At 39.8% G+C, this 14,164-nt stretch overlaps 4 protein-coding genes across 5 annotated transcripts; 3 read left to right on the top strand and 1 right to left on the bottom strand.

Annotated features, from left to right (window-relative positions):
* Positions 1-57: 57 nt before the first annotated feature.
* On the top strand, positions 58-1,905 carry LOC125212528 (manganese-dependent ADP-ribose/CDP-alcohol diphosphatase-like). The gene is made up of 2 exons (XM_048112731.2): positions 58-201; positions 788-1,905. The coding sequence occupies exon 2, from the start codon at positions 809-811 to the stop codon at positions 1,754-1,756; it is 948 nt and encodes a 315-aa protein (XP_047968688.1). The 5' UTR covers positions 58-201; positions 788-808; the 3' UTR covers positions 1,757-1,905.
* Positions 1,906-2,437: 532 nt separating this feature from the next.
* On the top strand, positions 2,438-6,146 carry LOC125200587 (manganese-dependent ADP-ribose/CDP-alcohol diphosphatase-like). 2 transcript variants are annotated; one of them, XR_016135767.1, is made up of 4 exons: positions 2,438-2,585; positions 2,940-3,833; positions 4,413-4,515; positions 5,037-6,146. XR_016135767.1 is itself a non-coding variant. In XM_048098245.2 (2 exons), the coding sequence occupies exon 2, from the start codon at positions 2,972-2,974 to the stop codon at positions 3,929-3,931; it is 960 nt and encodes a 319-aa protein (XP_047954202.1). In that variant the 5' UTR covers positions 2,438-2,585; positions 2,940-2,971; the 3' UTR covers positions 3,932-4,124. The 2 variants fall into 2 exon arrangements, 1 of the variants encoding a protein (XP_047954202.1); XM_048098245.2 differs by lacking the exons at positions 4,413-4,515; positions 5,037-6,146 and having other exon boundaries at positions 2,940-4,124.
* On the bottom strand, positions 4,872-6,933 carry WR3 (nitrate transmembrane transporter). The gene is made up of 2 exons (XM_048098247.2): positions 5,672-6,933; positions 4,872-5,543 (listed from the first exon to the last, which is right to left on the bottom strand). Exons 1-2 carry the CDS (start codon positions 5,796-5,798, stop codon positions 5,065-5,067), a joined length of 606 nt encoding a protein of 201 aa, XP_047954204.1. The 5' UTR covers positions 5,799-6,933; the 3' UTR covers positions 4,872-5,064.
* Positions 6,934-8,545: 1,612 nt separating this feature from the next.
* Positions 8,546-13,273, top strand: LOC125201085 (uncharacterized). The gene is made up of 4 exons (XM_048098999.2): positions 8,546-8,822; positions 8,950-8,997; positions 10,024-10,196; positions 10,284-13,273. The coding sequence occupies exons 3-4, from the start codon at positions 10,076-10,078 to the stop codon at positions 13,127-13,129; spliced, it is 2,967 nt and encodes a 988-aa protein (XP_047954956.1). The 5' UTR covers positions 8,546-8,822; positions 8,950-8,997; positions 10,024-10,075; the 3' UTR covers positions 13,130-13,273.
* The last annotated feature ends 891 nt before the right edge of the window (positions 13,274-14,164 follow it).

Genomic DNA, 14,164 nt, shown 5'->3' with positions numbered 1-14,164 from the left:
ACTGACATTGCACCCACTTTAATAATGTACGTAACAAAGTGTAATTAAATTACAATAAAAATCAATTAAAATGAGTTGAGGAATCTTACCAACCAAAACATATGGTCATCGTCAGAAGGATTTCCCACTGTCTAATTGTCTCTCTCTTTCTCTCTGTAAAGAGATAGACGATTGCAGCAGAAGAGTAAAGTCTATAAAGAGGTAATGACTTTCGATTCTCGAAGTACTCCACTAAGTAAAGATTTTGCAAGCACTGTCAACAAAATCGTTCTGATCTCTGTAGCTCTGTTTTTAATTTACGCAGTATTAGAATATAAAAAACAAGTCTTTCTTATCGCTCGATAATTTTGGAGTTGGTTTCAGACTGGGACTGTTCAATTTAGTTCAAGAATTTGCATTGTTTTAGCCCACCTTTTGAAGATAATTATTCGAAATTTGAGCTTGGAAAACTCAGTTTACCACTAGGAAACATGAAATTGGGGGTGGGAATGTTTAATTTGATGCAAGAATTTGCATAGATCGCTTCCGTTTTCGTTATTGGCTGCACCTTAATCACAACTACCAAATGCCTGTTTTAATTGATTTTCTAAATTTCATGACATTACTGATTTTAGGGAGAATTGTATGAAAATTTGAGCTTGGGAAACACAATTAGTACTACTAGTAGCTGATTCATTTGTTCAGATGTAAATTTATTGGACTTTAGGGTTACTGAATTGCATAATTTTTGTGTTAGTGTAATGTAACTTGTAGTTATAATCTTCTCCAATTCTCCCCAATTGTTTAGGGTTTTAGGTTTTGCTTCTCAATGAGTTATGGGAATGTGATTGTTAATGCACAAGGGAAGCAGCCTCTTGTTTCCTTTGGGGTGATATCAGATGTACAATATGCTGACATTCCCGATGGCCGCTCGTTTCTTGGCGTTCCGCGCTACTACCGGCACAGTCTGCTCGTGCTGCAGCGAGCAGTCCGGAGTTGGAACGAGAAGAAGGTGAAATTCGTTATTAACTTTGGGGACATCATTGATGGCTTCTGCCCAAGAGAGAAATCTTTGAGTGCCACTAAGAAGGTTGTTGGTGAATTTAGCAACTTCAGTGGCAATGTATATCACATGATAGGCAATCACTGTCTTTACAATCTCCCCCGCGAAAAATTGCTCCCTTTGCTGAACATTGATGGCCACGCGTATTATGATTTTTCCCCGGTGCCAGAGGTCCGGTTTGTGGTGCTCGATGGGTACGACATCAGTGTCATAGGATGGCCCGAGGATCATCCGAACAGAATAAAAGCCAACGACATTCTTAAAGAGAAGAATCCGAATGTGGACAAGAATAGTCCCGAGGGACTTGTTGGGCCGCCCAGGAGGTTCGTTAAGTTCAATGGGGCTGTTGGGGAAGAACAGATGGAGTGGTTGGATCGCGTCCTCCAAGATGCGACAAAGTTGAACCAGATAGTCGTGGTATGCAGCCATCTGCCTCTGGATCCTCGTGCAACGTCTTTTGCTGCGTTGATGTGGAACTACGAGGAGGTTATGGAGGTGGTGCACCGTTACAGCTGTGTGAAGGTCTGTCTGGCTGGCCATACTCATAGAGATGGATACGTGATGGATTCACACGGCGTGCATCACCGGGTTCTTGCTGCAGCCTTGGAGTGCCCTCCTGGGACGGATGCATTTGGCTCGGTCGATATCTTCAACGACAGCTTGTTCGTGTCTGGCAGGGACAGAATGGGAGATCAAGAAATGGTTTTCAATTGATGGATTCATTGTGAATATCTGCTGTTGGCCTTTTGGCTTGGCTGCAGCATATAAATTAAGAGAAGCAAATTCATTGAGATATCAAATTCATTATGAAACTCATGTCTGTAATCCCTTCTTTGGTAATGAAGAAGTTTCGAATGATGAGATGTCTTTCTCTGTGTTACAAAACCTCTCTAATTTTGCTATTGCAAAAGTTAAAATCATGTGTAGAAAGAACCAATTTTCCAAAAGTACTATCTAAAAAGATTGGATTAATAATTAATACTCCCTCCGTCCATGATTAAGAGTTCCAATTCTAAATGGCACGGGTTTTAAGAAATGTTAAGAAAAGTGGGTGGAAGAAAGTTAGTAGAATAAGGATCCCACTTGTATATATTAGTTTTAAATGATATGTGAGTGGAATGAGTTAGTGGAATGTGGAGTCTCTTTACCATTTATGGTAATTATGAACCGAGACTCTTATTCGTGAACGGACCAAAATGGAAAAATAGGACTCTTATTCGTGGACGGAGGGAGTAATTCATTAAGTAAGTTGATTACTCCAAAAGATAGGACATAGTATTAACTTTTTTTAACTTCATTATTTTTTAATTAAAAGTTAAATTTGATTCATTGTATTAGTAGTAAAATTTGCTTTTGAATAAAACATCATCAAGCTTACATATTTATTTGTTTATGGTATACATATTGAGATTGAGATTAATCATTAATATAGCTTCTTTTTCTTGATACAAATGCGAATCTCTCTCTCTGTCTCTCCGCAGCCTCTTCCGGTTCTTTTCCAAGAACATCATTAGAGAATTAGATTTCTCCACTCCAATTTAAGGTACTAAATTTCTCCTCTATTTAATATTTTATCCCAATTTACTTGTGCGTTCTTGGTCTGTGTAGTTCCAGTAAAATTCAGAATCATTGATTTTATCGTTTAAGCAGTGGAGCTGGTAAAGTGGGTCTTTTTTGAAGCACGTAAAGATATGATCTTGAATTGGTTTGTGCTTTTTGCTGCGAGTATATAATTCAAAATTAGAACTTGGAAAAACTGTGAATGTGATCTGAATGAGAATTTGGAAAAACAACTATTTGCAACACTTATATTGTTAATTTCAACTAATCTGTTTTAGTTTTGAGTGTGATCTGAATGAGGATTTGGAAAAACAATAATTGTGATTTGTTTTCCCAGAGTTCACTAGGATTGGGGTTTCTTGCTCCTCAATGAGCCATGAAAATGGGATTGTCACTGCACAAGAGAAGAAGCCTCTTGTTTCTTTTGGGGTGATAGCAGATGTCCAGTATGCCGACATTCCAGATGGCCGTTCGTTTCTTGGTGTCCCTCGGTATTACAGGCACAGCCTGCTCGTGTTGCAAAGAGCAGTTCGGAGTTGGAATGAGAAGAAGGTGAATTTTGCTATTAATTTTGGGGATACCATTGATGGCTTCTGCCCTAAAGAGCATTCTCTAGCTGCCATTCAAAGAGTAATCGATGGATTTGGTGCTTTTGATGGCCCCGTGCATCACATGATTGGCAATCACTGTCTCTACAATCTCCCCCGTGAAAAGCTCCTTCCCTTGTTGAACATTGCTACTCAAAACAGCCGCGCCTATTATGATTTTTCCCCAATACCAGAAGTGCGATTTGTAGTCCTCGATGGTTATGACATCAGTGCTATCGGATGGCCACAGGATCACCCGAACACCATAAAAGCTGTGAACTTTCTGAAGGAGAGGAATCCGAACTCAGACAAGAACAGTCCAAACGGGCTCGTTGGTCTTGAAAGAAGGTTCTTGATGTTCAATGGAGCAGTCGGGGAAGAACAGATGGAATGGCTAGATAACGTTCTTGAGGATGCTACGAAGTTAAACCAGAACGTCGTAGTTTGCTGTCATCTGCCTTTAGATCCCGGTGCATCGTCTATTGAATCAATGCTGTGGAATTATGACGAAGTGATGGAAGTGATACACAGATATAAGTGCGTTAAAGTGTGTCTAGGTGGACACGATCACAGTGGCGGACACTCAGTCGACTCTCATGGCGTGCACCATTGCGTCCTGGAGGCAGCGTTGGAGTGCCCTCCCGGTACTAATGCTTTTGGATCTATTGATATCTTCCATGATAGATTATTGCTCTCTGGTGCAGATAGAATGGAGAGTCAGGAGATGGTTTTCTCTAGTTAGATTTACCCTAAATTGTCGATTTTTGACGCCTGTTCTTATCTGTTCTATATATTCATGTGCAATCAAGATGATTGAAAGCTCATAACTGGTTATATCGGATTGATGAATCTTGAATATATGTGAATTTACACAGTTCATTTTGTTGTGTATGATTCTTGATTGAAGTAATCAAGAAACTGATTCTGTTTTCTGATGTTACTGAATTATGTTCCTCTTTCCATATAAGATATTTATTTTGTCATTTTCCAATAAATCTAAAATGTTGCTGCTTGATATATGAAGAGTTACTTTCTGAAGACTTTGGTTTTATTTTATTTCCTTGATTATATTTTATTTTACTTGAAAAACAGACCATTTTTCTCCATCCTTGTGTGACTGATTTTGATGTATATCTCTTTCTTGCAGTTTACTTTCCTTTTTTTTAATAATGCAACGTAGAAAATAATCATCTATTTTAATCATTTTATAATCCATTTAACAGTGAGGAGAGTTGAACTTTGAAATAATTAAGCAGCTGATGAGTCATGACTGCAGAAAGTTTAGGAGTGATCTTGATCTGAGATAGCTGGTGACAGCATTGGGAGGTGAGATAATATTTTTTTAACAATATAAGTCCGATTATTAAACTCAATTTTATATATTTCTGGTCAGCATTTATCAAATCCATATGATAATTTGACTTTTGGAAAGTGCCATGCACCTCTCTGGCAAAAAATATTGTATGAAATTTCAGATTTTTTCTCTTCCGTACATATCACTTTGATAAAATAAATATTATTACCAGAGTCCTTATCTTGTTTTTTGTTCATCCGTACATATCACATTGATTATAGCAATCAAGAACTTGATTGGAGTCATCATTCTCATCTATGCATATCTTCTTGATTTTGATTGGAAATTCTGTGAAATAAGGCTTAAAGAAAAGATAATAAAACAAAGATAAATTGAAAGTATTTCATTTGATTTCTTGAAATCAACAGAAATCTGGTACATCATATTCATACATGATCATATCCATATATCCTTATTTCTAGGCCTCATAAGATTCTTGTCTAGCCATATATGGCATATTACATAACTCTATCTCTTGTGTATCTTAAAACAGACAAGAATCACAACTCAAACATGCTTGATCATTTTGATGACTTGCCCTTCCTCTTGTCCATGAAGAAGAATCCAAGCAAGGACAAAATGGAGAAGGCAGAGAAGCAAGCAGAGGCAATGTCGAGCGACACATGGCGTCCGGTGATAGCCTCAACCTCGAACAAGTTGGTCGTCTTGTGAGCATCGGTGGTTTGCCCGAAGGCTACCTCCTTGCCTGCAGAGTCGAGGGCGTAGGCTCGGACAAAGTACGTGGCACCGGGAACATCCTTCCTCACTGTCCAGGTGAAGGTGGTGTTAGAAGAAGTGTATGGCTTTTTGACAATATTGTGCTGGCAAGTTTTGTCCTTAGCCAACTCGTCGACCGTTTTTCTCCACCCACGGTCCTTCTGGCTGATCGGAGCATAGCACAGCTCTACTGTGACGTCTTTGTAGGTGGAGTCAGTCCCGGATGGGAAGGTGGTGTTAAGGGACCATGTCAGGGTTATGTTGTCCTCTCCGGCCTTCAAAACTGCGTCGTTTTGTGGAAAAAATAAGACTAATTAGACGTGCGTTCGGTTTAGGATGCGTGAGTTAAGTCTCGTATTTTATTTCATCAGTGCATATGAGATATTGAGAAAAGGGGAGTTCGTTGGTTACCTTGTCCGGCTTGAGGTGAAGCCGTGAGGACGATTGTTCTCTGGAGAGAAGAGAAGGTGGTGGCATGGCTAGTGGCTAGCAAACACGAAATCCATAGTGAAACGACGAGGCAGGCGTTGGTAGCCATTAATTAGACCGTTGGAGAAAGATATGAGTCAGAGTTGGGTTGAGCTGAGATGAGTATTGGAAATTGTGGATGGTCTTAAAAGTGAGATTACTCGTGCTTATATATAGGAAACATAGGAGTAAAACATAACAAGTGGCTGATTTTTCTAAGCAGACAGCTCTTGCAATTGTTTTTATGTAATGGGAGAGAAATGGCCCAAAATTGAGCTCAGAGGGTGGGGTATGTATTAGTTATTTATTAGGTTTATAGTTGACTTGTCTTATTACATTCTTGGATGGTTGTATGTAGGTGGAGTTTCAGAACTACATATATTTCTTTATTCATGTCCAGTTTGACACTGTTTTTATAGTTGTGACTTGTGAGGCTATGATGTTGGAGCCAAATGATTGAAGTTCAATAATAGCCAAATGATTGCCTCTTCACAAGATGGATTGTTTTTATTTGGAATACTTGAAGTATTAAGTTTGGACATTTTGAAATCATTTTCTTCTTTTGTCAAAGTTGATTACACATGATATGGATAGACTTGTTCAAGCAAGACCTATGCAAACATGTTGAATTTCTTGGCTGCAAACTGAATTTCTTGTTCAATCACACGAAGGAGAGATCTGCCTGCGTGAATTGTCTAACCTTCTTGGTGGAGATATGATTGCTGGTTTAGTTGTGGTGAAAGACTTGATCATGTTTGTGAAAGAAGACCTTGCAGTTTCTGGAAAAGAGTTTGGTGATTGGAGGAGCTTTTCTCTGCATTTTGATGCTGATGCGAAAGCTGCGGGATCAGCTGATAGGGAGGGGACTTGCTGTGCCAAATTGGGTGCAAGTTCGGCGGTCTGTAGACTATGTTGATTTCTGCATTCGATAGCAGTACTTACTTTTCATTGAAGTGGCTGCTTGTGTGGTTTCCAAAGCTCATAGCGAAGGTGAAGCTCACGGAAGTAGGGATGACAAACTTGCTCTCCCATTAAAATTGACACGGAAGCTTAAGGGGAAGGCATATTGCGACCACAAGCAATATGCGAAGCGAAGATGAAGGGCGGAAGAAAGAAGAAAGAAAGGCGGCAGAACATAGACAGTAGAAGCTGAATCTGTTACTACGGTTTTGTTATTGCATTCTGTTAAGTAGTTAAAGCTGAATTTGTTAGGAAAGGTTTCTGAGTTGCTTTAGCTTGTAAAACTACTTCTTTGTAACAGAATAAAGTAAACCAAAACATGATGATGAATGAATGCTCGGTTTAGTGATCTGTTCTTGTTATTGCAATTAGCTGTTCTCAGCAACTACAGCAGTTGAAAACTGCCCTTTTCCTCCTTGCTCATCTTAGCAGCAAGGCCAGTCGTCCACGGATGCCCGATTTCAAGCAGGATGGAGAAGCTCAGTGCAACTCTCTGCTGAGATTGTGCATTGTCTTGAAATGCCTTAGTTGTTTCGTCTTCCATATATCCGCTTTGGCTTCAAGTGTAGGAGATGTTGTGTGGACTATGAGAGTGTGTATATGTTCCATATGTTGAACTTTGCAGATTGAAAGACAAGACAATTAACTTAGAGAAGAGAGATTCAGCTATCAATATATAAATGTGAAATGCTGCGAAAACGGGAACTGGCATAATTAAGTAACCAGTCACAAAAATTACTCCAGTAGATGGAAAAATGGGGAGGTTGTAGTATTAATTTTATTTTAAAAATTCTTATTTTGAATATGAGAGAATTGATGACGTCAGTGAGGGAGGGTGATGAAGTCATGGTGACGTGTGTGATGGGCGGCTGGCGCATTGAATGCGTGGGCCGACGCGGATTTAATGGCTCGCCGAGCCGTCATCGGTGGGGTGGGGCCGGGCCCACTCATTCACGCTTCTATCATCTCAAAAAACGCCAGCTGTGTCAACGCCAGTCGTAACCCGCTGAGTTTTTGACTTTTGCCGCTCAATTCTTCTCTTCTTTGCCCGAATCTCCACCGCGTTTATTTCTTTGGAATTATTAATAATCTTCTCCATTTCCCCTTTTTCTCTTTATACACCTGTCTCCACTACATAATTCATATATCTACATCACATTTTCCTTCTTTTCCCTATAACTTCTTCCAATTTCTCCCTCTATAACACAGGAAACTCATCTACCAATTTAGAGACGATGCGTAGATCAATTCTATATTTAAAACTTTAGTGGTTACCACCAAATTCAAAGTGATGCACTAACTTAAATTGACCTTGAAAAATATAGCTGGATATCATTCAATTAGTCAGGATCACGATCAGGATCATACTAATATCTTGTAAATTAACTACAAGTTAAATAATCAAACTAATTGAAATATTATGTTGAATTTAAATAATTAAGTAAAAATATGTATTTAGATATAATTATTTAAAAAATACTATCGTTGAAAAGAGAAAGATGAAGCTAATCGCCTAATCCTACTAATACTATACAGTAAAATATCTATAAACTTTTAATAACACAAGAAAATTTGTATAGGAAAACACAATAAACCAATTTTAGTGACCAGATGATACCTTAAACCTTACGTTGGCCAATTTCGGACATTTACCAAAAATAACATAAACTTTCGAGAAAAGAAAAACAAAACTGAAAAACGACAACTCAAATAGATCTATCAACTATCTTTTCCATAAGCAGAAATAAAACAAAAAAATAAAAAATAATTAAAAAAAAAAACAAAAAAGGTTGACTTGGTAAAAGCTGCAGTGCAAGCCATAAAAACCACAGCTACTCAACTCCTCTAACAAATGTGTCTTCACTTCAATTCAACTAACAACCGACTCACTGCTCCCAAATCATAACCAAGATTAGTGCGTGCTGATTACGTGTGTTCTACTGTGTGTTTCCTACATTCATGTTTTCGTCTCCCATAATAATGTCTCGAGAATTCGACTTTTGAGTCTGGCATTCTTTCCACACACGGCACCACCAAGACTCAACCATCATTGTCTTTATCTAGAGAAGAAATTTAATGAGAGAAAGCTTGAATGGTGGAAAATTAATGAAAACCACTCGGCGTTGAAGAAAAGGTTTTTCCTTTTTTTCTCATGAGTTTCTTTGACCTTATTTCTCAATACCTTCTTCTTTTCACATACTTTGACTCTTTCTATCTTGATTTTCACTTTATTTAAGATGTTTGTTTCCTCTTCTTTACAGTTTGCATTCTTTGGTATCTGTGGAGAGGTGGATTTCTGCTAAATCAAGGTGAATTTTAATGAATTTTGGTGATTGATGAGTTGATCCGTTTACACTGAAACTGGTTTTGGTTTGACTTTTAACAGAATGGGAATTTATTCATTCCTTTTATTGCACTGTGAAGTTGAAAGCTTCTCCCTTTTTTTCTGGGGTTTGTTTAATTTTGGTGTGAATGTGAGTTCTTGGTTCGAATATATTCGGAATGAAATTGAATTTGTTTTCTTCCCAATTTGAAATCTATGGATGAATGTAATGTTGTTTAGATGCTGGAAATTTTGCTGTTTAAGGTTTAGTGGTTTAGATACATAGAATCTATGCTAAAGATGGATCTTTTCATAAAAGTGTGGTTGTAACTGGATAGATCTGTGATTGTGTGAAAGAATTTGGCTGTTTGCTTTTCTTGCTTCTGCTTTCTCGAGTTCTTAAGGCCGAGAGGGCTGACGTTTTGTAAGAGAGATATTGTTTAGATAAGTTAAGAAAATCTGTCTGAAGATGCTTTAGCAGAACTTATGTTTAATCTGCAAACTGTTTCTGAAGATTGTATTGTCTTTCACTGAAGCTTTTCTTGTCCTATTTTATGTTTTCATATGGTAATATATGATGTGTGCTTCGTCGTTTGTGGGAAAGAACACACATCCTTTGCTGTCACTTGCTGTTATCATAGAACTGGGATTCTCGCTTTTAGATGTGGCCTCGTTATAGTCTTGTGGTGGTGTGATCTACGTTCTCGTTGTGTTCCTCAAGGAAATATTAGGAAAGAACCAGTAGTTTATATACAAGTACAACGGTTCTTATGCTCTTACTGAGTTCCAAGTGAACTTCCCATGATGTTTGAGTCGGATTACTTGTAGCTTCCTTGTTTTCAGACTAAGCAGAGATTTTGGAGTTATCTTTCATTCGTAGGCATAAAGTTGTATTCATGAGCTTTATATTTGCTCGGAGTTTGAAGTATCGCCCGTACATAATATATGTTCTTTGTTTTCGCTACAAGTATTCTGGTCTGATTTTTATGTATAAATTTTTTCTTTGTATCAGAAATTGTTTTTGGCACTGTGACCGTTTGACTGGAGTGAAGTACCGGTGAAACATGACTACTCAAGGGAACGTACAAATTCGATTCGTTAAATGCCCAAGGTGCCGGAAGATTCTACCAGAGCTGCCAGAGCTTCCAATGTACAAATGTGGAGGGTGTGGTATTACTCTCCAAGGTAATTGTTACACATATATACTAGTCATATCTAGGTGATTCTCCTTGTTAATTTACTGACATTCCTCCTGTGATTCATCGTATGCAGCTAAACGACGAAATCCGGAGACTAACCACACTGAATTACCCTCACAAGAAACAGATCCTGCAGAAGAAGGTCAACAGGATAATGTTTCAGGAGAGATGGAAGGCAGAAGCTCAAATGCTGATTTAACCGATTCTCCAAAAGTTGAATCTTCGCCAGATGAAGGCGAGATACGACGTCTAGATTATTTTGACAGCTCTGTGAAACTCTCTCACAACAGAGATGCTCTCTCTGGTTCACCCGACATTACTAGTCCTCGGGGTGAAGGTTTTTCCTCAGAAGTTCGAGCATCTTTCAGAAACAACAGAAGTGCTGAAAGACATCGAGGCAAATCTGAAGATGAGCATGTCGACTCTGTGGAACTCTCTCACAACAGAGATCCCTCTGACAGTCTTTCTAGTTCACCCGACATGACTAGTCCTCAGAGTGAAGGTTTTTCCTCAGAAGTTCGACAATCTTTCAGAAACAACCCGTTGGATAGAAGTCCTGAAAGATTTCGAGGCAAATCTGAAGATGAACGTGACAAATCTGTGGAAGTCTCTCGCGAAAGAGGTGCCTCTGATGGTCTTTCTGGGTGTGAAACTTCTCCCACCGAAGTTCAAGAATCATCGGAAAAAATCCCTTTAGGCAGAAGCCCTCAAAAATGTCAAAGCAATTCTGATGACCATGAGGAATGGACTGCCGGTTCAAACTCTTTGGATGGACTACCTAGCTCAGGCGAGATCAGTCTCGAGGCTGAAGCATATACCCGAGAAGCCAGTGAACATGTAGAGCAAATGAAAGACGGAGAATCAGTTGATGGAGTTCAGAATTTGTCTGAATATGAAGATCAAGAGAGTGGCGTGCCCGAGAGGATTGATGAAAACAATGCTGTACCAGAAAATGAAGAAACGCCTCGGACCTTCTTAAACGATCAAAATAGAGAATCTAGTGGCGAAATTAAGCATGTCGGACCAACTTCGCCTTCTGCAATGATTTCTCATGAAATCAGCATTGCATCGACATCAGCTGAGGTAGTTGGTGATGGATCCAGAGGCCTTCCTGTTTCTAGAAGCCCGGGTACTGAAAGGAGCATGAGTCCTAAAGCCAGTGCTCCGGTTCACGCTCCTAGGAGCCCCTCAAGAGGGAGTCTTGTGTCATTCTACCTTACGACTGATGATGAACAGCTCGATGGTTCTCCACGAGAAGTTGCCAGTACGTTTGAGAGATTTAACTCTACAAAGATGGCGACTGATGATGAACAGCTTGATGGTTCTCCTAGAGAAGTTGCACGTACGTTTGAGAGATTTAACTCTACAGACACACTTGGAAGTTCACATCTCGGTGACCATAGCTCCGAGCTCAACTTTAGGCATGGACCCGCGGCTTTTTATCAGAACAGCAGGAGCTACTATGCTTATGATGGCAGTGAATCATCTTACGATGGAATTGATGATCAAGTCCGCGAACATTTTTCACATCCCTCGAGAAAGGCTAACGATGTGGGACATATCCGAGCCAGAGAAAAGCTCAGAAATGGTGGATTTAGTGGGAACGTGGCAAAGAGTGAAGCTGAGAGGGCTTATCGGGCAACTAGTCCCTTGAGCCGTGAAATGCACATCCCTTGGCACAGAGGTCAGAATAGGACGAGACTCGATTCACAAGGAGAAGTCTCGAGAGCGCCATTCCCTTCGAGAGATCACCCTGCTGGCCCCAGACCTCCAGTTCATCGGCACAATTTGCTTCCACCCCATCCAGCTTTCAAGTTACCCGAAAAGTCTTCATACTCGAATCCAGAGAAAATCGATCTGTTGAGAACGGTACATCATCTGAAGGATCAGCTTGAGAGGATGCAATTCAATGCACTTCCTTACTTAGAAGCTGAAAGGGAAATGTATGCAGATGTGAGCCATTCAGGTCCATGTAACAGACGAAGCGATCGTGCCAAGGGTTATGGTGAAAGATACAACGAGCGAAGAATGGCTTTCTCGGGCGAGGCTGCACATTTTCGACACCAGGCTAGCTGCTCTTGTTTGCACTGCAATCAGCAAGATTGGCAATACCGTAAAAATGGCCATCGTGCCATCCACGCTGACCATAACTGCTGCGGTAGCTCCAACTCCTCGAGCCCCCACCGTTACGCCACCTCTGAGCCCTCCTCATGGGGCCGTGAGACAAAGCCTGAAAATCAGAGGCTTGATGAGATCAGACGGTTGCACTTGAGGGAGAAATACAAAGCAGCCAAGAGGCACCTCCGTCCCATAGCTGGTGGAGCCCCGGTTATCACTTGTTACCATTGTTCACAACTGCTCCAGCTGCCAGTGGACTTTCTCCTATTCAAGAAAAGGTATCATCAGCTGATGTGCAATGCTTGTGGGAAGGTTATGAAGTTTTCGGTCGTAAAGGGAACTCATCTCGTTCCATACGTTGCTGATGCCCGTGCACCTCCCCCTAGTGAGGCCGGTGACTACAGTGGTGGAAACATCCAGAGAAATATGGAACCGGTGCCCCAATCTATCTCCTGCAAACATGCTGAATCTGTGTCGTACTCTGATGAGTACGGGCGGTCGTTCTGTAGGAGCTGCTCCACGGAGGGAGAGGCCTCAGCTGCCATACCTTCAATTGATCGAGCCAAGGGAGACTCGTACGACAGAAAGATGTCGTCTGGAGGTGGTTATTATGAGGATCGGAAGCTGAAAGGTGTCTCAAAGGAAGGCGTTGAATCAGCTGGTCCTTCATCAAGAACTGTGGCTTGGAGGAATGCGACTACATCGGTCTCAGAGATAGAAGAGCTGCCGCCATTGTCGAATTCTCCACTGCATCGGCTAATGGGGTATTCGACACCGAGCAAAGTGTTCAAACGAGGATGAGTGTGGGCAGCAATGTGATGTGTTGTTTGTTGGTTATATTGCTATAGTGTGTTTGAGTCATACAATCATATATACTAGTATAGTTATGAAATTGGAGGGATTATGTGTACATGTTTGTCTCTAGTATATTGCATTATTTATTTATTTGTTTCTCTAGCACATAAATGGATTTAATTATTTCATTAAAAATAGTAACAAAGTGAAGAAGGTCGTCGTCAACTCGCCGATGCCAGTAAGATCAACGACATTTCCATAAGCCAAAACGATGCTAGTGAACTTGCGTAGGGTCGTTCGATCCCCAATCCCATCTCACTCCGTCACCATAAACTTTAGTGGGAACATCTTTTTAGATCCACGAACTTTGCTAAAGTATCATTTTAGGTCCGTGAATTTTGAAAATATCATTTTAGGTCCGTGAACTACAAGTTAATATCATTTGAGGTATTTTGAACTTTTTTCGGACGAAAATGCCCTTAAGGCCTTCAAAGGGCAATTTGGACAATTCTTTCGCTACTATTTAATTCAGTTACCATCCAAATTGAATTTAAATATAATTAAAATTTGCCGTAAAAAGTGTGTTAGTTTTTCAATTATTAGATGACTAATTATTTAATGATAGTGAATTGGGACTTGATACTTTATTTTATTTTTTCAATCTAAACTGCATTTTAATAACTTACTATAGGTGATGTGTGAATTCTATTTAGTTTATACTACTACTTCCGTCCACCAAAATTTGTCCCACTTTGACCCGACACGGGTTTTAAAAAATGTAATGAAAAGTGAGTTGAAAAAGTTAGTGAATTGTGGGTCCCTACTTTTATATATTAGTTTTATAATAAAATGTGAGTATGAATGAGTTGGTGGAATATGTGGTCCACTACCAAAAATGGTAAAAGTGAAATAGGACAAATTTTGGTGGACGGAGGTAGTAATTTGGATTGTCATTCGGAGGTGAATTTCAAAATGGAGATGAATTAACATCTAAATTGAATTTCAATATAAAAATTTGCCGTTGAAAATTGTTGGATTCCA

This window comes from Salvia hispanica, chromosome 2 (assembly GCF_029641045.1).
Source record: "Salvia hispanica isolate PSC_SH4W2 chromosome 2, Shi_PSC_v1, whole genome shotgun sequence".
Classification (NCBI taxonomy): Eukaryota; Viridiplantae; Streptophyta; class Magnoliopsida; order Lamiales; family Lamiaceae; genus Salvia; species Salvia hispanica.
The sequence above is the reverse complement of the archived record's forward strand: the minus strand, read 5'-3'. Positions and strand labels throughout refer to the sequence as shown.